Consider the following 25634-nt stretch of genomic DNA (forward strand, 5'->3'; position numbering starts at 1 on the left):
GGTGCCTTGGCACCTAAAACCTCAATTGCTCAATTGAAAGCATCCTGTTGGATTGAGTGTGTGGACAAACCTGGTCAAGAACTACAAGAAACTTATGATCTCTGTAATTGCAAACAAAGGTTTCTGTACCAAATATTAAGTTCTACTTTTCTGATGTATCAAATACTTATGTCATGCAATAAAATGCAAATGAATTACTTACAAATCATACAATGTGATTTTCTGGATTTTTGTTTTAGATTCCGTCTCTCACAGTTGAAGTGTGATACCTATGATAAACATTACAGACCTCTACATGCTTTGTAAGTAGGAAAACCTGCAAAATCGGCAGTGTATCAAATACTTGTTCTCCCCACTCTATATGGTTTAATCATCAGCATACATGAACACACATGCTTTGTTTAATGTTAGTGGCAGGTCATTGGTAAAAATCGAAAGATTAAAGGGCCTAGAGTGCTGCCCTGGGGTACACCACACTTTACATGATTGACATTATAAAAGCTTCCATTAAAGAAAACCCTCTGAGTTCTATTAGGTAGATACAGCAGCTTTGGATCCATTATATGGCAGAGGTTGAAAAGCCATAACACATATGTTTTCTCAACAACAGATTATGGTCACTGAAATCTAACAGTACATCTCCCACAATCTTATTATCAATTTCAACTAATCATCAGTGCAGTACATGTTGAGTGCCCTTCTGTATACGCATGCTGAAAGTATGTAGTTAATTTATTTACAGAGAAATATTGTATTTTTTAAAACACCATTTTTTCCAACAGTTTGCTAAGAGTTGGCAGCAACCTGCAAGGTCTGCTGTTAGAACCAATAAAGGCTGCTATACCACTCTTCTGTAGCGGAATGACGTTGGCTTCCCACCAGGTCTGAGGACAAAAACGTTCCTCAATGCTCAGATTAAAGATATAACAGATAGAAGTGGCTATAGAGTCAGCTACCATCCTCAGTAGCTTTCCATCTAAGTTGTGGCTTCTAGAAACCTCTGAGAAATATAGGCCTATGCTTATTCATATGAGATTTAAATGGTCATTATTACTAACATTTGCCATCACATAAACCAGATCTAAGCCCATTGCTGTGCCTATTCCTAATATTTGTTTCTATGGACAGACATACACTAAGAGCTTTGATGGAGGCCCATAATAACACCCAATATCACTGTGTATGTGGGCCCTATCTTTGTATTCTCTTAATGCAAATCGTCAGCCCCAGCCTCTTTGTCGAGGATAGTTGGTACATTGTGCTGTTCCTCCTTTATCATGGGTACTGCTGAGCCGGCGGAAATGAAAAGCAATGCAAATATGCCCAGCTTTTTGGAGCCAATAGATAAAGCATGAATACCTTCAAACTGCATCGCTTCATTCGCTCCAGTTTAGCCTTGACCGAGCCATGCAAATTATACCTGAGATGCAGGGAGAGTGACGCCGCCAGCTTCACAGGTGCAAAGCTGGGGCTCAAGATAGTCAAATCTCTCCTGGGGCAGGGTTAATTGGGAAAAATATCATTAGAAAGGTTTAGAAAGGGGTTTGTGAAGTTCCCCTGGAACATAATGCACTACTGTTTGAGTTCTATTTGACAGCGAAAGCTTGCACAGCATTTTGGGCTTTTTCTCAGTGTGTCGTTTTGCTTGCAGGGAAGGATGCATTCTATTGCTGACCCAGGTACAAGGTGCAATTCAGCAGAGCTTTATCAGATCCGTATTATGTTCCCTGTTCTATGCATGGTTTGGGGCACTGTACAGGTACAGCAGCACAGGGAATTATGTGTTCTTCATTCTGCCTCTGCATTGTCTTCTGTTCTGTGGTTAGCAGTTCTCCCCAGGGGAGGCCTAATAAGAGTGAACAGCTTGGTAAATGAGAAATTGCTGTGATAATGAAGAAAAATAAGGAGAAGCGAACAACAATGTGGATTATTCACACTCAAAGACTGTTGAAGCATGTTATGATCCATTCTCTTCTGCGTTCTGTTGCAGAGAGTAGGTTACAGTGGGGAAAACATGATTATTAGCTGATCAACATTATTAGCTGAAGACATTCCCCTGTTTATCAGCTGCTGTCAGCAGGGAGCTATCATAGCTATTCACGAGGAGACATGAGGACAAGAGAGGGGTGTTGAGGACATGCAACTGGCAGGTCAGGGGTTTGTAGCACACAGTCCTAATGGCCAACCAGGCCATCCAGAAACTGTAGTAAGCAGGGTCGTCAGCTGCTGCTTGGGCTTGGTTGGCAGACAGCAATTCTACACAGAGAGAACGTCTCCCAAACTGTAGAGAGCCAGTGATTAGATATGCAGCTGGTGTCCCACGTGGAAGGCTAGTGGTGTGGAGACATATGGGCAGATGGCGCAAGGAGGGTCACCAGGTCTAACAGACTGGGCTGGACCTCACTGCCATGGGCGGTCCGAACAGAGAATTGTGAAGTCCGGTTCCAAATCGGATGAGCCAAGAGATTGGACACAGTGGTATTTAACAGACAGATTAGACTGTTATTAGGCATCACACAATGGGCCAAAATGTAGACGAAGTTGCTGTTTTTTGGGTAATTTAACTGCTTTAGACTTGCAAAGATACCTTAAAATCAACACCAACCTTAATTCGAGCCCCACAAAAGATAATTGGAATATCATGTTGTCGCTATGAAGTATTTATTTAACATTGACATATTACACATGAATTATGAAACACTTTTAAAGTACAGTATATAAACATGTATTCATTAACGTACCAAAGGGCAATTGGAATTGACATTTAATGGAGTTAAGCATTGTTTTATATGTGCAATGTAACTTAACATTATACTGTACATCTAATGTTAGACCTCTCACTCTATCCACGTATACAACTGAGTCACATTATTTCATGATGTTCAAAAGTTAAACCGAGTGACTTATCATAAGCCTCTTTCTCTACCACAGGGGTGTCAAAGTCTATAATATTATAAGGGCACATTATTTTCAATTATGTGAATGAAAGTCAAAGTATGGGTAGCTTCTAGTAGCTGCAAATTTTGTTTTATAGGAACAGACAGCATGGTTAGTATGAGTGTAAAGTTATAATAGACAATCTCCATTTATGAGTGTGAATAGATAAAATAATATTGAGGCTAAAATGATGGGAAAGGATGAGAGGACGGACACACATTAAGATACACATTAAGATATGAATCCCACAAGAGAAAGGGAAAGTATAAGATGATGAGAATGCGTACTGTAGATGCGAGAAGGAATTATACAACAAGCAAATGATCATGCTGTTTGTATGTGGCTGCTATGAAAGTGAACTGTGTTTGCGGTGGTCAGGGGTGTATTCATTTTGCCGATTCTTTTGAAAAACTTAAATGGAAGCAAACAGAATGAAACGGGGATAAACGTACCTGAATTTGTCCAACAGAAACTCTAATTTGCAACTGTTGGACTAATGATTACACCCTAGATCAACTAGATGCAGTCAAGAGTCTGCAAGGCGATATTGAATATGTAATTTCTCTTTCAACCTGTGCACCTACATGTACGTCGTAAACTTTAATTCGGAAGCTAGGTTGTAACCTCATGATGGGTATAGGGAACATTTGAGTATCATGTAGTAGCCTAAACCTATCAATGTTACATTGAGCTGGGTGAATAGAATGTGAATGACAGTCCTCCAATATGTTGTAATAGAAATAAGGCCATTCTCATAAAAAAAAAAAGATTAGCCTCCCTCATCTTAAACGGCACCTACCGCCAATGATGTATACTACATAAAGGTTACTCAATCATACACTCTGGCTACATCTAAATAACCTTGACATGTGGGTGACCTCCAGCATAGTGTTGTAGAATAGTATTATCATAGGAACACTAAACAAGTCTTGTACAGTACGCTTTCAACAGCTTTTCTCATGTGCACTGTACATTTTTATAGAAACAACGCAACACTGTACTGAGTTATGTTTTCTGTTGACCCTGACCTGTTAAACAAAGCAACTGTATTTTAATGCCGGGGAGACGAAGTAAAATAAAATAATGTTTCAGAACTATAGAAAGCAGGACCTTCTACTGGGATGAAAAAGAGAACTCGGGTATTCAGATGTAAAGGGAATTTTACAACATATTCTACAGAAGTGGTGACAAAATATGGAATCAACCATCATTTCCATCCAGCAGCATAGGAAACGCAAAATAACACTAAGTCTTCAACACCATGCATTCATAGCCAAACATCTCAATTAATTTGTCAATCAACTATTTTCAAAGACATTGTCAAAGGTAGGCCATTTCCGTTGTAGCAGAATAAAATAGAAACAGAAACAGGGCAGGAGATTACCATGTCTCTGTTAGCACACCAAACCACCGATGGCAATGGCTTCAAACAGGGAGTGAAGGAAAAGAGATAAAAATGCTTAAAGACACTAGGGGATAGATTTATCAAAGGTTTGTGTGTGTTAAATTGCCACAAAAACCCATTCAAAGCATTCTCCATTTTAGGTGCCTCCACACAGCCACTAATGACGTCTGGGTGGCTGCAGCAGTTGTAGCCGTTGTCTTTTGTACTGAATTCAGTAGGCCTTTTGATGTGTAACGTAGGTTAAATGCATATTATCATGCTGGTGTGGATATGTATTTGCTTTAACTGACTTAAAATGGACAATATCATCGTCATCCACAAGAAACATGTATGGTGTGCATTTTGCACTTTGTAGTAATACAAATGGGAACATTTAAATGTAAAACTACTAAACTCTGATAGACCAGGACACAAAGACATTGCCTTCTTTTCCCTCTCATATCTCAGATAACCTACCTATTTATGCAGTAGAAAAAAAATCAGACGACTAAGTACTCACAGTCAGCGTCCAACACACTTTCATTTTTCTAAAAGCACAGATTCACTTGTGACACATTGACAGACATTTCACATATTTCACATTGCCAGGGAGTGCTTGAGGTTTTCTGAACTAATATAACTAAATAACACCTACAGTAGTTTCTCAGCTTTTCTCAGCCCTAAACAGATGGCTTCAGATAAAAGAGGTCCATCTTCGGCATTGCAGCATGGTAGATTCAACAAAGTGTCACTCTCAAAACAATGTGGTCCATTCTTACTCACAAAGGAAGGCTGTCAACCGTGGAAGAGAAATCTGTGTGAGGCAAGCACTGTCAGCTCTGATGAAGCTTGATTTCGGCATATCCATACTTGTAAGGAGCGGAGAGGACCAGTTTAAGCTGTCACAAGAAAGGCTCTGGGCCTGTGGCTGAGAATGAGTAAGCAGGGTCATCCAGATCCACCAGTGGGATGGCAGTGCCCCATGCCTCACAGGTCACCAGCAGGTCTCCTCAGATGGAGCATGCAGGAGCTCCCTAACACAAAGAGTAATCAGCCTGGCCTTGTGCTCTGTGCCAGCACTAATGTCCTGCTTTCACAGGGTTCATGTTCCTGGCATTACACTGCCTGAATGTTGATACCCAGATCACACTGTCAGTGGTAGTTCCCACATCATCAGGGTTGTTTCTGAAGACTCCACCCCCGCCCGCTCCGTTGTCCCTTCCCTCAGTCTGTGGAAACCCCTGCCCCCAGATATGACCGCTGCCGAAATCATCCTGTCCCTGCGCCCCCCATCCCGCTCACAGGGGCGTCCCTGCATCCACATTTCTGGGTTGTCACTGAACTCATAGATTGACCCGTCCTCCAGGCTGTGCTCCAAAGACTCCAGGGAGGAGTCCGATGCTTCATCGCCCCTCACCGTTAGCGGTCGCCCTGGCAACCCCGAAGTGGAGCGCAACCTGTACTGTAGCAGCACACCCAGCCCCTTGCCCCCCCCCCCCTCCCTCTGGGAGGAGCCTGATTGCGGCAGAGACTCCTGGGAGGAGGAGTAACTGCGGTCCTCCTCTCCGCAGGCAGAGTCGGGTCCGTCCGCCACAGAATCCCTCTTCAGTAGCTCTGGGGACAGGGTGCTGGACGTGGCAACCAGGAAGTCCACCGGACCACAGTGGGCATTCAGAGAGATCACCCCCTTTCCTGCAGGACAGAGATACAATCAGTAAAGAACAATGGTGACATACATACCCCCAGAAGCAACTAGCACGATTTTTATAATGGATCACTTTTCACAGTGAAAAACGTTCACAGGCCCCTTGACTCATCATATCCTCCTCCGTCATCTGTACCTGTTATTTTGGGGATGCCCTCCAGTTTGGGCACGGGCAGAATGATGATGATTCCCTGAACAGTGCCCACCCACAGCAGCCCCTGGTAGATGAGCAGGCTGGTGACACGCATGCTCTTCTGGCCTACAACATAGGAATAGGGAAACATGGGTTTTTTGTTAAGTACTGCCTAAAGATTATAAATATATGTTTTATTGTCAACAAAACCCGATAAGGTGTAGTGAAATGTTTTGTTTTACAAGGTCAGCCATAGAAGTATAGCACCCCTGGAGCAAATTGCTCAAGGGCACACCGACATACTTTTCACATTGTTGGCTTGGGTATTCAAACTAGCAACCTTTCAGTTAATGGCCCAATGCACTAACTGCTAGGTTACCTGCCCCCCTCATGTTGATATTCTTGATAAATATGATCTGGTACACTCACTCCATTACACACTTCATTTCCAACCTCCCCTTCCTTGCCAAGACTCTGGAACGGACTGTTGCCTCCCAATTACAAACCCACCTACTAATCAACAACCTATATATGGGTGGCAAGTAGCCTAGTGGTTAGGTCAGTAATTGGTTAGTAATTGAAAGGTTGCTGGTTCAAATCCCAGAGTAGGTGAAAAATCTGTCAGTGTGCCCTTGAGCAAGGCACTTAACCCCACTCTCCAAGGGTGTCTCAGGGGGAATGGGATATGCAAAAGTGTTTTATAATAATTTGCAGTGGTGTAAAGTTCTTAAGTAAAAGTACTAATTAAGTCATTTTTGGTCTTTACTTTACTATGTTGTTGACAACTTTTACTTATACTTCACTACATTCCTAAAGAAAATAATGTATTTTTAACGCTATACATTTTCCCTGACAACCAAAAGTACTCCATTACATTTTGAAAATGCTTAGCAGGACAGGAAAATGGTCCAAGTCACACACGTCAAGAAAACATCCCTGGTCATCCCTACTGCCTCTTATCTGGCAGACTTACTAAACACAAATGCTTAGTTTGTAAATTATGTCTGAGTTTTGGAGTGTGCCCCTGGCTATCCGTAAATTAAAACAAACAAGAAAATTGTGCCATCTGGTTTGTGAAATGATTTATACTTTTACTTTTGATACTTAAGTATATTTTAGTAATTACATTTACTTTTGATACTTAAGTATATTTAAAACCAAAACTTGTACTAAAGTACTATTTTACTATGTGACTTTCACTTTTACTTGAGTAATTTCCTATTATGGTATCTTTACTTTTACTGAAGTATGACAATTGGATGCTTTTTCCACCACTGCACTTGTGCATGTGTGAAATGGGACAAATTTAAGTGCCCACCTAATTATTGTTATAATAGAGCCCCTCCAGTCTGGTTTCCATCCCCTCCACAGTACTTAAACTGCACTCCTCAAAGTTGTCAATGACCTCACCTCTGCTGATGCTGGTGCCCTCAATATCCTGATTCTCCTCGACCTGGGTACCGATTTTGGCACAGTGAGCCATCAGATCCCCTCACTAGGCTTTAGGGTCTGAGCGTTGAAGGCACTATACTCTCCTAGCTACAATCATACCTCACAAACCGGACCCACTACATCTCCCTTAATGGCCACACCTCAACTGCAGTTACACAGGGTGTCCCACGGGGCTCTGTGCTGGGCCCCTTACTCTTCATCCTCTGTCACTTCTACCTTAAATTCCACTGCTATGTCGATAACACCCAGATCTACCTCCGCACCAAATCCCTTTTCAACTTACTTCTGACCACATTAAATCCTGCCTCTCTGCAATAAAAACATGAATGCAACAAAACTTCCTCAAGCTCAACAGTGATAAAACGGAACTCCTCCTCATAGGCACCAAATCCACCCTCACCAAAGCTGGAAACCTCACCCTCACCATTGATAATACCACTGTCTCTCCCTCCCCCCACTCACGCAGCCATGACGTCATCCTGGACTCCACCCTCTCCTTTGATCACCACATAAAACACTGTCTATTCCTAATTTTTCACCTCTGCAACATTTTTTTTAAAGTGGTGGATCAGCTTAATATTGCGGAAAGAATATTGGTTCCATCAATGTAATTGTATGCATCATTTCCAATCCCCCATATATTTTGGGGGTAAATATATATATCCATACACACATGCATACACATACACATACAGTGCCTTGCGAAAGTATTCGGCCCCCTTGAACTTTGTGACCTTTTGCCACATTTCAGGCTTCAAACATAAAGATATAAAACTGTATTTTTTTGTGAAGAATCAACAACAAGTGGGACACAATCATGAAGTGGAACGACATTTATTGGATATTTCAAACTTTTTTAACAAAAAAGATAATACTTTGTAGCGCCACCTTTTGCTGCGATTACAGCTGTAAGTCGCTTGGGGTATGTCTCTATCAGTTTTGCACATCGAGAGACTGACATTTTTTCCCATTCCTTCTCTCAAAACAGCTCGAGCTCAGTGAGGTTGGATGGAGAGCATTTGTGAACAGCAGTTTTCAGTTCTTTCCACAGATTCTCGATTGGATTCAGGTCTGGACTTTGACTTGGCCATTCTAACACCTGGATATGTTTATTTTTGAACCATTCCATTGTAGATTTTGCTTTATGTTTTGGATCATTGTCTTGTTGGAAGACAAATCTCCGTCCCAGTCTCAGGTCTTTTGCAGACTCCATCAGGTTTTCTTCCAGAATGGTCCTGTATTTGGCTCCATCCATCTTCCCATCAATTTTAACCATCTTCCCTGTCCCTGCTGAAGAAAAGCAGGCCCAAACCATGATGCTGCCACCACCATGTTTGACAGTGGGGATGGTGTGTTCAGCTGTGTTGCTTTTACGCCAAACATAACGTTTTGCATTGTTGCCAAAAAGTTCAATTTTGGTTTAATCTGACCAGAGCACCTTCTTCCACATGTTTGGTGTGTCTCCCAGGTGGCTTGTGGCAAACTTTAAACAACACTTTTTATGGATATCTTTAAGAAATGGCTTTCTTCTTGCCACTCTTCCATTCCACTCTTTGATTTGTTAAGTCGTTCCACTTCATGATTGTGTTCCACTTGTTGTTGATTCTTCACAAAAAAATACAGTTTTATGTCTTTATGTTTGAAGCCTGAAATGTGGCAAAAGGTCGCAAAGTTCAAGGGGGCCGAATACTTTCGCAAGGCACTGTATGTTATGTTTGTTTTTAGTCCTTCCTCTATTTCTGATGTCCATCCAGTTTCTATTTGTAACTGTGCTATTTCACAACAGTTCTGAACATATATAAATTTTACAGACCCCGTATGTTTTACATGTTTTATCTTGCTATTAGTCCCACCCTTCAGCTCCAATCAACCTCTCCCATCTATCTCTCAACATCTTCCATTTTGTATTTCTATTTGCCATATATTATTCAACTGTGCTGTGATGCTTCACACACAAATTCTCATAGCTTCTACAGATTGTAAATAAAAAACAAACATTTTTGCAAAAATATTTTTGATACTATTGATTGATTGACTATGGCTTTTCAAATCACCCAGTATTGCTGCAACCTCTGCAACATTGCCAAAGTCAGGTCCTCCCTCTCCCATCCTGTTCCTGAAACACTCATATATGTATTCTTCTCCTCCTGTCTTGACCACAGCAACTTACTGCTCTCCAGTATCAACTCAATGGTTCAAAACTCTGCTGTCCGTCTCCTCACCCACACTAAGTCCTGGCGGCTGTCCTCTGGGTGTAAATCATGCAGAGCCTCATGTTAAGACCGCAGATTTTAGAGAAACAACCAATTTCAGTACATATAAGTGTCTTGTATCAGCTAAAAGCTTAAATCCTTGTTAATTTAACTGCACTGTTCAATTTACAGTAGCTATTACTGAGGAAAAAATGCCATGCTATTGTTTGAGGAGAGCTCCTAACAACAAAACACTTTTTTCACCGTGATAGGTTTGATAAATTCACCTCTGAAGGTGAAATATGTACTTACATTCTGAAATTTTAATCTGATTTATCATCCAAAGGGTCCCAGAGATAACATGAAGTGCCGTTTTGTTAGATAAGATCATTTTTCATATAGCATGCACCATCGATTTTGTACATCCACTCATTCAATTTGCAAAGAAAGGAATCTGTGAAAATCTCACCCTAAACGTTGTTTCAACAAGTCAAATCACGTTCATATGTATACCTCAGAGATCCTAGAACGTAACAAGACTTCACTATGTCATAAGGGACACCAAATTTGGTCAGAGAGCGACGCCTTCATGGCACGCTGATGACGCTGGTGGTCATCCCGGGTGGTCATCCCTAGCTTTGTCAAATAAGCACCAATCGGGGTCAAACAAAGCTAGCTAGATAGCCAATGAGCTGGGCTTTACAGGAGTATCTGGAAACCATGTATATGTTGTAAAATGTAGCTACTAACCTTGTACGACAGCATGCCTTTTCATTTTGGACAACAATTATAAGAGTATTCAGAGTTATGAAGTTATGAAAACTGGTTGTTTTGCAAATGTTGAACTTATTATATGGCTACTAATACTTGGAAAGCTGAATCAAGTCCAAGTATACAGATTTGATGATATTCTTGAAGGAAAATGTAATATGAATGCGAATGTCTCCTTCACGATTTGCCCAAATGTACCTGGGGACTTCACACTAAAAGTATTGTAGTTCACTCATACTTCAAGCTATCTGTCTGAAACTTTGCACATACACTGCTGCCATCTTGTGGACACTATCTGAATTACAACCAGAGTGATGGCTAGAACCGGGACCTTTCTCTAGCATTTCAAAGATAGCGTATTTTCTTCTACCAGATCTATTGTGTTATATTCTCCTACATTCAATTCACATTTCCACAAACTTCAAAGTGTTTCCTTTCAAATGGTACTAAGAATATGCATATTCTTACTTCAGGGCCTGAGCTACAGGCAGTTAGATTTGGGTATGTCATGTAGGCGAAAAATTGAAAAAGGGGGGGGGGGCTATCCCTAACAGACAGCTCGGTACCTTCAGCTTGTCAACACCTCTTACGAAAACAAGTAATGATGATGTCAATCTCTCTTCCACTTTGAGCCATGAGAGATTGACATGCATGTCATTAACGTTAGCTCTCTGTGTACTTTTAAGGGCCAGCCATGCTGCCCTGTTCTGAGCCAACTGCAATTTGCCCAAGTCCCTCTTTGTGGTCACAGACCACAATACTGAACAGTAGTCCAGGTGCGACAAAAACAGGGCATATAGGATTTGCCTTGTTGTTAGTGTTGTTAAGAATGCAGAGCAACGCTTTATTATGGACAGACTTCTCCCCATCTTAGCTACTGTTGTATCAATGTGTTTTGACCATGACAGTTTAAAATCCAGGGTAACTCCAAGCAGTTAGGTCACCTCAACTTGTTCAATTTCCACATTATTCATTACAAGATGTAGTTGAGGTTTAGCATTTAGTGAATGATTTGTCCTAAATACAATGCTTTTAGATTTGATAATATTTGATAATAGATTTGATAATATTTAGGACTATTCTCAGTCATTTTCCATCCAGATGGTCAGACCCCGGTGGCTTGTCATTGTTGATAGACAACAATACATTTTTCACCTCTTCCACACTGACTTTATGGAAATCAAAAGTACAATTCTTGTCTTTCATAATTTGGTCAGATATAATTGGATGTGTAGTGTTAGCATTTGTTGCTGGCATGTTATCCCTACAGTAAGTTTGTCTATCTTGCCAATGAAAAAGTCATTAAAGTAGTTGGCAATACCAATGGGTTTTGTGACAAATTAGCCATCTGATTCAATGAATGATGGATTAAATAAATTTGATTTGGATCCAAGTTGGCTTTTTTCCCCAAAATGTCATCTATCATTCTTTATATACTTGATCTTTGTTTCAAAGTATAGTTTCCCTCTCAAACATACCATTTTTAAATTCCTCATCAATCCAAGGGGATTTACAGTAACTGTTTTTACAGTAATTTTCTTAATGGGTGTGTGCTTATTAGTAACTGGAATAAGCTGACCTAAGTATGACCTCTTATACACTATTTTAGGCCCAGCCTTTGGAACTTTGGTTTTCCTAGATATGGCTATTATATTGCGATCACTACATCCTATGGATTTGGATACTGCTTTCAAGCACATTTCTGCAGCATTAGTAAATATGTGATCAATACATGTTGTTGATTTCATTCCTGTGCTGTTTGTAAATACCCTGGTAACTACCAATTGTGCTGTTTGTAAATACCCTGGGAACTACCAATTGTGCTGTTTGTAAATACCCTGGTAACTACCAATTGTGCTGTTTTTAAATACCCTGGGAACTACCAATTGTGCTGTTTGTAAATACCCTGGGAACTACCAATTGTGCTGTTTGTAAATACCCTGGGAACTACCAATTGTGCTGTTTGTAAATACCCTGGGAACTACCAATTGTGCTGTTTGTAAATACCCTGGGAACTACCAATTGGGGAGAAAAAGGGGTAAAAGTACAAAAAATGTATATAATATTAAAATTGTTTAGAAAGTAACTTTTAGTTGCCTGGTTTGCTAGATTGACATATATACTATACTTTTTAAATAGATGGGTTTATTGGTGTGAAAATACAGTGCCTTGCGAAATTATTCAGCCCCCTTGAACTTTGCGACCTTTTGCCACATTTCAGGCTTCAAACATAAAGATATAAAACTGTATTTTTTTGTGAAGAATCAACAACAAGTGGGACACAATCATGAAGTGGAACAACATTTATTGGATATTTCAAACTTTTTTAACAAATCAATAACTGAAAAATTGGGCGTGCAAAATTATTCAGCCCCTTTACTTTCAGTGCAGCAAACTCTCTCCAGAAGTTCAGTGAGGATCTCTGAATGATCCAATGTTGACCTAAATGACTAATGATGATAAATACAATCCACCTGTGTGTAATCAAGTCTCCGTATAAATGCACCTGCACTGTGATAGTCTCAGAGGTCCGTTAAAAGCACAGAGAGCATCATGAAGAACAAGGAACACACCAGGCAGGTCCGAGATACTGTTGTGAAGAAGTTTAAAGCCGGATTTGGATACAAAAAGATTTCCCAAGCTTTAAACATCCCAAGGAGCACTGTGCAAGCGATAATATTGAAATGGAAGGAGTATCAGACCACTGCAAATCTACCAAGACCTGGCCGTCCCTTTAAACTTTCAGCTCATACAAGGAGAAGACTGATCAGAGATGCAGCCAAGAGGCCCATGATCACTCTGGATGAACTGCAGAGATCTACAGCTGAGGTGGGAGACTCTGTCCATAGGACAACAATCAGTCGTATATTGCACAAATCTGGCCTTTATGGAAGAGTGGCAAGAAGAAAGCCATTTCTTAAAGATATCCATAAAAAGTGTTGTTTAAAGTTTGCCACAAGCCACCTGGGAGACACACCAAACATGTGGAAGAAGGTGCTCTGGTCAGATGAAACCAAAATTGAACTTTTTGGCAACAATGCAAAACGTTATGTTTGGCGTAAAAGCAACACAGCTGAACACACCATCCCCACTGTCAAACATGGTGGTGGCAGCATCATGGTTTGGGCCTGCTTTTCTTCAGCAGGGACAGGGAAGATAGTTAAAATTGATGGGAAGATGGATGGAGCCAAATACAGGACCATTCTGGAAGAAAACCTGATGGAGTCTGCAAAAGACCTGAGACTGGGACGGAGATTTGTCTTCCAACAAGACAATGATCCAAAACATAAAGCAAAATCTACAATGGAATGGTTCAAAAATAAACTTATCCAGGTGTTAGAATGGCCAAGTCAAAGTCCAGACCTGAATCCAATCGAGAATCTGTGGAAAGAACTGAAAACTGCTGTTCACAAATGCTCTCCTTCCAACCTCACTGAGCTCGAGCTGTTTTGCAAGGAGGAATGGGAAAAAATGTCAGTCTCTCGATGTGCAAAACTGATAGAGACATACCCCAAGCGACTTACAGCTGTAATCGCAGCAAAAGGTGGCGCTACAAAGTATTAACTTAAGGGGGCTGAATAATTTTGCACGCCCAATTTTTCAGTTTTTGATTTGTTAAAAAAGTTTGAAATATCCAATAAATGTCGTTCCACTTCATGATTGTGTCCCACTTGTTGTTGATTCTTCACAAAAAAATTCAGTTTTATATCTTTATGTTTGAAGCCTGAAATGTGGCAAAAGGTCGCAAAGTTCAAGGGGGCCAAACACTTTCGCAAGGCACTGTACATCAGCTGTGCTATTTTGGAACACCATGCTGCTGATGTCATGCAGCCTGTCGTTTTTGTATTTATATTTTTTCATAACGTCAAGTTTGATGTCGGAAGACAATAGAATGTTCATGATGTCGCTGTGACAACTGTATACAGACATGTCGATAGACGTAGCATAAACCAGCTTTTAGTCTTGGAATCTTTGGTTTTTTAGTACACTATCGTACTCACTCTGTTTAGCCTCATGTGAATCCTTAAAGAGATGGGTGTGAACAATGCTGAATGGGTGTAGACAAAGAAGACCTCTCCAATAGGTGTACCAAAAAAATGTGGGGCCACAAGTTTATCAAATTTCAAAGCAGAAAAACTTTCCCATTGTTCCCCAACTGTAGTGTATGATATACCATTTTCTAGAGCTGAGTCTTTACTTTTATCCAATGTAAAAAACACTATTTAAAATTTTGCTACAAAAGACCGAAATGAGCCGGTCGGTCACATTTATATCTGGCCCTCTGTGTGACCTGTGTGATCACATGTGAAATATACAGTATACATTTTTTTTAAACATTAGATGATTTTAAAATCGAAAATGACAAAGCTATAAAACATTATCCTAAATATAATCCATCAATTTAGTGAATACCACTAGTATTTAATAGGAGGGTTTCAGCATGAAATATCCTTTATATCTTTTTTTACACACCTATATATATGTTTAACTACGTCAAACAGGTGGCAGTTGTAAAAAAAATACAAGAATTAGAAAAGTTGCCAATATAAAAGGTTAACAAGAAAGGCACTCTCTCGGTCGCGCGCATGAAAAAGCTTTGACACAGCAGGGTCTACTCATTCAGACTGCTCTTACTCCCTCATTTTTCAAAATACAAGCCTGAAACTATTTCTAAAGACTGTTGACATCTAGTGGAAGGCATAGGAACTGCAATTTGAGTCCTAAGTCAATGGATACTGTAATGGCATTGAATAGAAAACTACAACAACAACAAAAAATCCTACTTCCTGAATGGATTTTTCTCAGGTTTTCAACCTGCCAAATCAGTTCTGTTATACTCACAGACACTATTTTAACAGTTTTGGAAAGTTTCGAGTGATTTCTATCCAGATTATATGCATATCCTATCTTCTGGGCCTGAGTAGAAGGCAGCTTAATTTTGGCACGCTTTTCATCCAAAATTCCAAATGCTGCCCCCTACCCTAGAGAAGTTAAATTAATTTGTCTATTTTCTTGAACGATATGGTCTATCTACTAGAAACTCATGGACAATTTGGACACAGATATAACAAATATACGCTACCTTTGAAAAGTTTGGGGTCACTTAGAAATGTCCTTATTTTTGAAAGAAAAGCACATTTTTGTACATTAAAATAACACCAAATTCATCAGAAATACAGTGTAGACATTGTTAATGTTGTAAATGACTATTGAAGCTGGAAACGGCAGATTTTTTTAATGGAATATCTACATCGGCGTACAGAGGCCAATTATCAGCAACCATCACTCCTGTGTTCCAATGGCATGTTGTGTTAGCTAATCCAAGTTTATCATTTGAAAAGGCTAATTGATCATTAAAAAACCCTTTTGCAATTATGTTAGCACAGCTGAAAACTGTTGTCCTGATTAAAGACTAGTTCAGTATCTGGATCATTAGCATTTTGTGGGTTTGGTTAAAGGATCAAAATGGCCAGAAACAAGACCTTTCTTCTGAAATGCATCAGTCTGTTCTTGTTCTGAGAAATGAAGGCTATTCCATGTGAGAAATTGCCAAGAAACGGAAGATCTTGAACAACGCTGTGTACTACTCCCTTCACAGAACAGTGCAAACTGTCTCTAACCAGAATAGAAAGAGGGGTGGGAGGCCCCGCTGCACAACTGAGCAAGAGGACTTGTACATTAGAGTGTCTAGTTTGAAAAACAGATGCCTCACAAGTCCTCAACTGGCAGCTTCATTAAATAGTACCTGCAAAACAGCAGTCTCAACTTCAACAGTGAAGAGGTGACTCCGGGATGCTGGCCTTCTAGGCAGAGTCGCAAAGAAATAGCCATATCTCAGACTGGCCAATAAAAATAAAAGATGAAGATGGGGAAAAAACACAGACACTGGACCAAGGAACTCGAGCCTCTTCAATGTTTACGTTGAGACTGGTGTTTTGCGGGTACTATTTAATGACGCCTATGTAGCTATTCCATTAAAAATCAGGCGTTTCCAGCTACAATTGTCATTTACAAAATGAACAATGTCTACACTGTATTTCTGATCAATTTGATGTAATTTTAATTTACAAAGAAACGTGTTTTTCTTTCAAAAACAAGGACATTTAAAAACTTGAACGGTAGTGTATACTATGTATTAATATATATTTTTCAAGTTATTCAAGTAAAAATGACCAGAAATTGCTATAGATTACCTATAAATTACCAATGTTACCGGGATCACTTACCGGTAGCTTTGCAACCCTAGTTATCACTATAAATGAAGATGCCATAATTGTGAATTTACAAACAAAACAGGAGACAATATAATTCTGGTCCCTCAGTCATTGGCTCTCCTGGTACTGATATCTAGAGCTCCACTTAATATCTACGGCAATCACCTAATTGAATTACAATACCAGCCATGTGAACGCTACTGAAAGAATGCTCATTTACATGTAGAGCTGCATTTACATGGTTGTTCTGTGTCACACTCAGATTATGATGTGTGATTCGCATGAGTGGTTAGAGAGCACCTTAATTGATTCATTTCACCACGCACGAACACAGCTCAAATTTGGAAGAAACAGCAGGGTTGTGCAAGTAGGGAGTGGATGTAGGATCGTTGAGGTGCATGTTAAGCGTCTGCAGAGAGGAAGCGATCTCAGAGGGTCACAAGAGAGTTAGAAGGCACAGTGAAGAACTCAATCTTAGAAATGTCAGCCAACTGCTTACATAGAGATTGTGTCTATTTCTAGTCTGTGTCACAGAGTGCTGCATCAGAAGGGCAGTGGTTGTCATGAACACCCACTGCAGGGTTAACATGAACTGTAAAGTGAAGTGAGAACATCTTCTAGGAACAGCAATTAAGAAGGATAATGACAAAGACTGGAGTTTAGGGAGGTTGTTGCCCTTACCTGCAGTAAAATTACTTAGTGGTCTCATGGGTGGAATGTTATTCATATTTTTCATAATTTCCTAATTAATAATCATTATTTTAAAAAGCCACCTAAAATCCGATGTTTTTATGTCAAACGGTTTTGGTATATTTCAGTCTTCTGTGTATATAAAGTTGGGAAGCAAAGTCAAAATGGAATACATTTCAACTATATATCTGACATGGTACATGTGTCTTCATTTTTTACGCCCATAACCATGTGTTTTGAGGTGCATACTTTAAAAAATATATATATTTGTTTAAGACTCTCAAGAAACACTATCTGACTCTGATTTAGCCCACTGCTGCAAAAGGCTAATCGATCCTCCACCTCCGGTTTCCACAGTAACGCAGAGGTCTTCAGTGGGCTGATCTAAGGAGTGTTTTTGTGTTAAAAATATGTTTCTAAAGATAAATATTTTGCTGTGATATTTCAAATGAGGACTGTTTGAAGTACAGTACCGGTCATAAGTTTGGAAACACCTACTCAATGTTCTACATTGTAGAATAATAGTGAAGACATCCAAAAAATTAAATAACACATATAGAATAATGGAGTAACCAAAAAAGTGTTAAACAAATCAAAATATATTTTTATATTGGAGATTCTTCAAAGTAGCTACCATTTGCCTTGATGACAGCTTTGCACACTTTTGGCATTCTCCCAAACAGCTTCATGAGGTAGTCATCTGGAATGCATTTTAATTAACAGGTGTGCCTTCTTAAAAGTTAATTTGTGGAATTTCTTTCCTTCTTAATGCATTTGAGCCAATCAGTTGTGTTGTGACAAGGTATGGGTGGTATACAGAAGATAGCCCTATTTGGTAAAAGATTATGTCCATATTATGGCAATAACAGCTCAAATAAGCAAAGAGAAACGACAGCCCATCATTACTTTAAGACAAGACAAAAACCATCAAGAGCTATGATGAAACTGGTTCTCATGATGACTGCCACAGGAACGGAAGACCCAGAGTTACCTGTGCTACAGAGGATAAGTTCATTAGAGTTACCAATCTCTGAAATTGCAGCCCAAATAAATGCTTCACAGAGTTCAAGTAACAGATATCTCAACATCTACTGTTCAACAGAGACTGTGAATCAGGCCTTCATGGTCAAATTGCTGCAAGGAAACCACTACTAAAGGGCACCAATAATGATAAGAGACTTACTTGGGCCAAGAAACACTAGCAATGGACATTAGACTGGTAGAAATCTGTCCTTTGGTCTGATGAGTCCAAATTTGAGAATTTTGGTTAGAACCGCCGTGTCTTTGTGAGACGCAGAGTGGGTGAACGGATGATCTCCGCATGTGTAGTTCCCACCGTGAAGCATGGAAGAGGAGATGTGATGGTGTAGGGGTGCTTTGCTGGTGACAATGTCTTTGATTTATTTAGAATTCAAGGCATACTGCGATACACCATCCCATCTGGTTTGCACTTAGTCCCACTATCATTTGTTTTTTAACAAGACAATGATCCAAAATACACCTCCGGGCTGTGTACGGGCTGTTTGACCAAGGAGAGGGATGAAGTGCTGCATCAGATGACCTGGCCTCCACAATCACCCAACCGCAACCCAATTGAGATGGTTTGGGATGAGTTTGACCGCAGACTGAAGGAAAAGCAGCCAACAAGTTCTCAGCATATGTGGGAACTCCTTCAAGACTGTTGGAAAAGCATTCCTCATGAAGCTGGTTGGGAGAATGCCAAGAGTGTGCAAAGCAGTCATCAAGGCAAAGGCTGGCTACTTTGAAGAATCTCAAATATAAAATATATTTTGATTTGTTTAACACTTTTTTGGTTACTACATGATTCCATATCCATTATTTCATAGCTTTGATGTCTTCACTGTTATACTACAATGTAGAAAATGTTAAAAATAAAGAAAAACCCTTGAATGAGTAGGTGTGTCCAAACTTTTGACTGGTACTGTCCATATTTTTTTACCCAAAGAAAACAACTATTAAACCCATTAGCAGAAGGGACAGGTTTTTCTTCTTGGCTTTAGAACCTTCCCAGTCGGACAGAAACCCCTTGGTGAGGAGCAGCACATTAACCCTTTGCACTCGTACCCGTATACGATTTGAAAGTGGCAGATTTGGTCACTAATAAGCACCGAAATTGAAACATGGTGGCTGTACAGTAAAATTCTATACATGATGTCAGAGCTTTGGCTCTGTGCTTCACAGCACTGTATGGGTTTTGACTGAAAGCTGTTCTCAATTTGAGCATCGCTCGCAACAAAATGTTTCCTCCATACCTCCCGGTAATTAAGCAACTTTTATAAATGTTTTATCTCAGTGAATAAAATTCTGTAAATTTAGATGACTCAATATATTTGGAAAGATGCGATGTTGAGGATTATTATAAATACTGCTTTGATGTCATACAAGCAAGCCAAACACCGGTGAGTCCTAATGTGCACTTTACATTTCCAAATCATAAAACTTGCATCATATTGTGTCAAAGTTTACAATCACTATGTTTGATGTACTGTACTACAAGATGACATGGCATCATACCCTGGATTGTTCTCTACAGAATGAGCCTATGTTTGTTAATTTTGAAGTATCTGAATGCACTCATGACTCCTTTCTATGCGCACCAAAATTATGGTCTGTTTCTCTGAATTGCCTTGTGAAAGCCAAACACTGTAAGATCGTATATTATAACTTAGCTAGTCATGATGGCAATAGAACAAGCTTACAAATCATACCCACCTGACTCCGATTGCAATTTAAAATAGACAATTTTTGGATTGCGTAAACAACAACAGTAATTGTGTGATGGCGGGAATGCAGAGTTATGTTCCAAACAAAACAACTACAAGTGTGCTTGCTCTAGTTCCTCAACAGCACAGCTAGGAGAGCTCAAAGAAGTGCCTGATACTGTAGTTGAAGACTCTTCTTTAATCATAAAAGTGCATTAAAATTGCATAGGTGCAATTCCTTGATAATGGATTTACACTTTGACTCAGTTTTCTTTTCAATTTAAAATGTTGATATCAAAGTTTAACAAACCATACAACTCTATGCACAAGGACTACTTTCAACAATTTCCACAGGAAAATGTGCAAAAAATAATTTAATGGAGGATCTGTGCCGATGCAAACGGAAGTAATGGAAAATCTCCCTCAGGTTTTTATGCGACCACTTTTTCAAAACTCTGTAAAATATTTGCTCCAAATTAAGAATCAAAGATGTCTGCAGAAAGAATGGGGTGTCAGCTATGACATGGCACCTTGAGTTAGAAAACATCTATTTTGGTTGTTGAGTAAGTGAAATGGATTTACACCCGGTAACAAAATTGTGGTAACTGAATTGCATCATGGATCCCTGATCTGTACTACACATGAATGCATAATTCTGGATATGAATGTCATTTTCCTCATGTTTCATAAGTTTTGACATCACAGCTCAGCTCAGCACATCAGAGCACTGTAGAGTACTGTGCAGTTCAGAGTAGGGTAGAGTACAGTAGAGTTCAGTACAGTAGAGTGCAGTTGAGTACACTGCAGTATAGTCCAGTACAGTATAGTAGAGTTCAGTATATTATATTCTACTGTACTATACTTCACGGTACTGTTCTGTACTGTATTGTACTGTACTACTCTATTGTATTGGACTGTACTCTACTGTGATCTACTCACTGTACTGTATTGTACTTGACTGTGCTCTACTCACTGTACAGTACTGTGCTATCCAAACTTGTGAAACATATGTCTATGATAGGTTCAGATTTGGTCCATCCGGGTTCGTTTGTGGACTGGGTGGACTGACCAAATTTGAACATCCATGGACGTCCAGTGTCGGTCGATGCTCAGTGGGTGAGGATTCTGGTTATAGTAAATAGAAAGAGAGGGGTGGTCATGGGTGGGTGTCAGTAAGAGCTGGGAGAGGTGACATTAACTGGAGAGTGAGAAGGAGAGGCAGAGTGAGAGAGAGGGAGAGGTTGTCCAGACTGTTTTAACACTCTTGGTTTGACCACCAGAGAGAGAATACAGTAGACGGCACACGACAAACGTTTGATTTATGAACCTATGTCTGGATGACGTGTGCATGCCCAAATATGGGTCAGGACATCCTGGCGGGAAGTTATCACGTGGTTATGCCCATATAAGTGCATCCTGTTCCTGTTGTCACGTGTTAGAATGTGTGTTAATTTATGCATATATTGCATCTATTCCTTTGAAGTTGTCATGATGATTGATGTGTAGGGACCTCATTGAACTGGAGGGGATGTGTTTAAACATTTCAAAGAGGATTGCCCCAGACCCCCTTTTTTATTGCCCTTTAGGGCTGTTGTCTATGAAGCAGAAATGTCCTGGGGGTATTGGGTTGGGGGAAGACGCATTATAAATAAGACCCAGAACAACACAAGCGACCACGATAAACCACTAAAGAAATTAAACATGGATTTTGTAATCAGCGGTAAAGCAGTGAGAAGAATATACAGACCAGACTTTAGGAGTGGACTACGGGCTTGAAGACTGGGATGTTTTTCGCAAGGTGGTGTGTCCCGAACTGAGAGTTATCACAAAGGGGTATAGCGTGTTCACGGGCTACGAGACCCGTTGGGAAGGTACCCCTGACTCCTCAGGAAGAGTATTTCACAGGGTGAAAATACAAAGAAAGAATGGACTTCCATGTGGGTGCGTGGAGAGCTATATCAGCAACGAGGAAACCCGCAACAAAAACATTCCTGATGGTGGCCTGACTGGGGATGTTAGGTTGTGCATGCTTATTCCTTTTAAAAGTTGGGATCTAATGGAATTGAAAATGTTATAGTTGTTGGACGCTCTTTTTGTACAGAGCCAACAGCAGCAGAGCATTGTTCGGCTAAGGAAGTGCATAATATATATGAATCCTGAGGATTATGATTCAAAGGAACCCCAAGAAGGGACATCCTCAGAAGGGTCAGCCCCCGAAGAAAACTAAGTATGCGGTTGCGCTAACCACGCCCTGATACCAAAGGACTGGTTCAACAATAAAAGGAGTGCTCATAAAGCTTCCGGTTCTTAATTTCAGCATATACCATGGATATTCATACAACATACCACGACTCCGATATGTCATGGGTGCCAGACCCTAAGGACTCTATGCCTCGCAGCCCACTATTCTACTCCCCCCTGGCAAGACCCCCGACATCCCCTACATGTACACAGCCTGTGTTTGATGGGGTGGTCAGTACTATTTTTGTGGACACCATCAAGGCCTCTATAGCCATACTTTTAGACGTGGTGATTGGAGAGTATATAACAGAAAAATGCATAAGTTATGAGATCAATCACCCCAGCCAGCGCCGTCATCGTGTTTATAGGAGCCCCCAAGATACTACTTCTTCAACCATTTTGAGAAGCTAGTGAAAAGACTGTGGTCCTGCAGCTTTATACCTTTGCTGGTCAGAGCCCTGGAGTCTATGGGTCTTGTGCCATCTATTCCCAGAGTTAAGGGGTAACCTACATGAACTGAAGGAGGTCGATCTACATCCACAAGAAACTCAAAGAAATCCGACACACCCTGGTGGACGACAACAGATACAGGGAAGCTGTGGTGGCTGATGTGATGACTTTCTGGCTCAATAAACCGCAAGAGACCGAGTGACAATACATATTTGTTATTTAGATGTAAAGCAATGCATACGATGTTAGCGAGAATGAATACATTTTTTATTTTGAGATAACTTACAAATGTGATGCAGCAAATTATTGAAAATAAGGTGAACAATGTATCGTTCTACACAACCCACAATACATGGGCTAATGTAGAGCGTGTGTTAAAAATGGAGTCTACAATGGACACAACTGGTATCCCGTCTTGTGGATGATTCTGAAGAACTAGAAACAACTTGTCTAAGATTTTACTTTATTTGTTTGAAACACCGTTTAATTGTAACATGTATCATATTTGTTGTTTATATACTTATATAGCGGATATGTGCGTTTTAAAAATTCTGCGACACAAGCCTGTAAATGTAAACCAAATATGCATGCTTGGTTTGTTGAGAAAACTGGGACTAGTATCCTGCTACGAATCCTGAATTGTCTTTATACATAATACTTGATGTTTGCAAAAAATAAAAATTCAAAATGAAAATGAAATGTTGTCGTTGTTTCGAAGGGGCTCATTAACATTATTGTACCTCAGAGAGGCAAGAAGGATGGCAGAGCAGATGTTGAAAAACATTTATTATACCCACTCTAACCCTGGGTATTATGGGGATAAGGAGCGTTTACAGAGAGCTATAGCGGAAGAAACAGGAAGCCGGTTAGGCATTGCTTAATGAGTGAATGAGTGGTTAGCAGAGCAGGATGCTCATACTCTGCATAAACCTGTACGAAAACAATTTCCAAGAAATATAGTTTTTTCTACTCATCCCTTGTCCCAGTTTCAAGCGGATCTATGTGACATGCAGGCCCTTGCAGATAAAAAATGATGGAAATTGCTACATGCTAATGGTTATAGATATTTTCTCTAAAATAGCATTTGCAAGGGTCTTAAAAAAATAAGAGTCAGGCAGAGGTGACCCGGGCCTTTGACTCTATCTTGAAGGAAGGAGGAGCCCACCAAGAAAATGCAGACTAGCGGCGGAAAATAATTAAATAACCCTTATCCTACTTCTCTTCTGTTCCTCTGGTGATGTAGAGGTTAATCCAGGTCCTGCAGTGCCTAGCTCCACTCCCACTCCCCAGGTGCTCTCATTTGTTGACTTCTGTAAGAATCTCCTCCACGTGAAATACTTTGTCTTTACCCAACTGTACCTTCTGTAGTTCCTTCTCATAAAAATATCCCTCTATAAGCTCCCCATCATAATATTTTAACTTGTAGATAGGGGGTATGCGCGGTGGACATCCGGTAACAGTGTTTCCATCCCGGAGCAAGCACCAATTAGCCTGAAGCTAGCCCGGACAGGGCTCCTGTGCTACCACCGAAGCCCACTCCTGGGCTACAATATCCGGACCCCTTCTACTGCCGGTACGGGGAACAGAACCCCGCCGATCCTCTACGACTGGAATACCGACATGATCTGCCCGAGGATTCCAACAGGCCCATTCTGCTAACATGCTAGGCCTGCTAGCTACCTAGAGCTACTTGGAACCCTACTAATTCCACGACTGGTCTATCGACTACACCGCACAAAGAGGCAAAAACAGACTTACCCCCATCGCGATGTCCCCCAAAGGCTAACTTGCTAGCCCCGGTCTGCTAACTGCTAGCTTGCCCGCCCCGGTCTGCTAACTTGCCTGCCCCTGCTAACTGCTTGCTTGCTAACTGCTAGCTTGCCAGCCCCGGTCTGCTAACTGCTAGCTTGCCAGCCCCAGTCTGCTAACTGCTAGCTTGTTTAGCCCCGGCCTACTAACTGTTAGCTTGTTAGCATCGGCCTGCTAACTGTCTGAATCGCCGTGTCCCCAGTCAGACCAACCACTCACTGGACCCATATGTTCACTTGGCTATGCATGCCTCTCTCTAATATCAATATGCCTCGTCCATTACTGTCCTGGTTAGTGATTACTGTCTTATTTCACTGTAGAGCCTCTAGCCCTGCTCAATATGCCTTAACCAACCATGTTGTTCCACCTCCTACATATGCGATGACATTACCTGGTTTATATGTCTCTAGAGACTATAACTCTCTCATCATTACTCAATGCCTAGGTTTACCTTCAATATACTCACATCCTACCTTACCTTTGTCTGTACACTATGCCTTGAATCTATGCTAACGTGCACAGAAACCTGCTCCTTTTACTCTCTGTTCCGAACGTGCTAGACGGCCAGTTTGTATAGCATTTAGCCGTACCCTTATCCTACTTCTCCTTTGTTCCTCTGGTGATGTAGAGGTTAATCCAGGTCCTGCAGTGCCTAGCTCCACTCCCACTCCCCAGGTGCTCTCATTTGTTGACTTCTGTAACCATAAAAGCCTTGGTTTCATGCATGTTAACATTAGAAGCCTACTCCCTAAGTTTGTTTTACTCACTGCTTTAGAATACTCTGCCAACCCGGATGTCTTAGCCGTGTCTGAATCCTGGCTTAGGAAAACACCAAAAACCTTCATCTCCATCGCTAACTATAACATTTTCCGCCAAGATAGAACTGCCAAAGGGGGCGGTGTTGCAATCTACTGCAAAGATAGCCTGCAGAG

General features: G+C 40.6%; 1 protein-coding gene across 1 annotated transcript in view; it reads right to left on the reverse strand.

The window, feature by feature from the left end:
• Window positions 1-2647: 2647 nt before the first annotated feature.
• The window catches only part of LOC110528967 (rho guanine nucleotide exchange factor 10-like protein), a 153370-nt gene continuing 130383 nt past the window's right edge, over window positions 2648-25634 (reverse strand). The window contains 2 exon segments of the mRNA XM_036983546.2: window positions 2648-6013; window positions 6163-6285. Of these exon segments, the coding sequence (XP_036839441.2) occupies window positions 5466-6013; window positions 6163-6285 (671 nt within the window). The 3' untranslated portion in view covers window positions 2648-5465.

This window comes from Oncorhynchus mykiss, chromosome 7 (genome assembly GCF_057628025.1).
Source record: "Oncorhynchus mykiss isolate SJ-2025 chromosome 7, ASM5762802v1, whole genome shotgun sequence".
NCBI classification, from domain to species: Eukaryota; Metazoa; Chordata; class Actinopteri; order Salmoniformes; family Salmonidae; genus Oncorhynchus; species Oncorhynchus mykiss.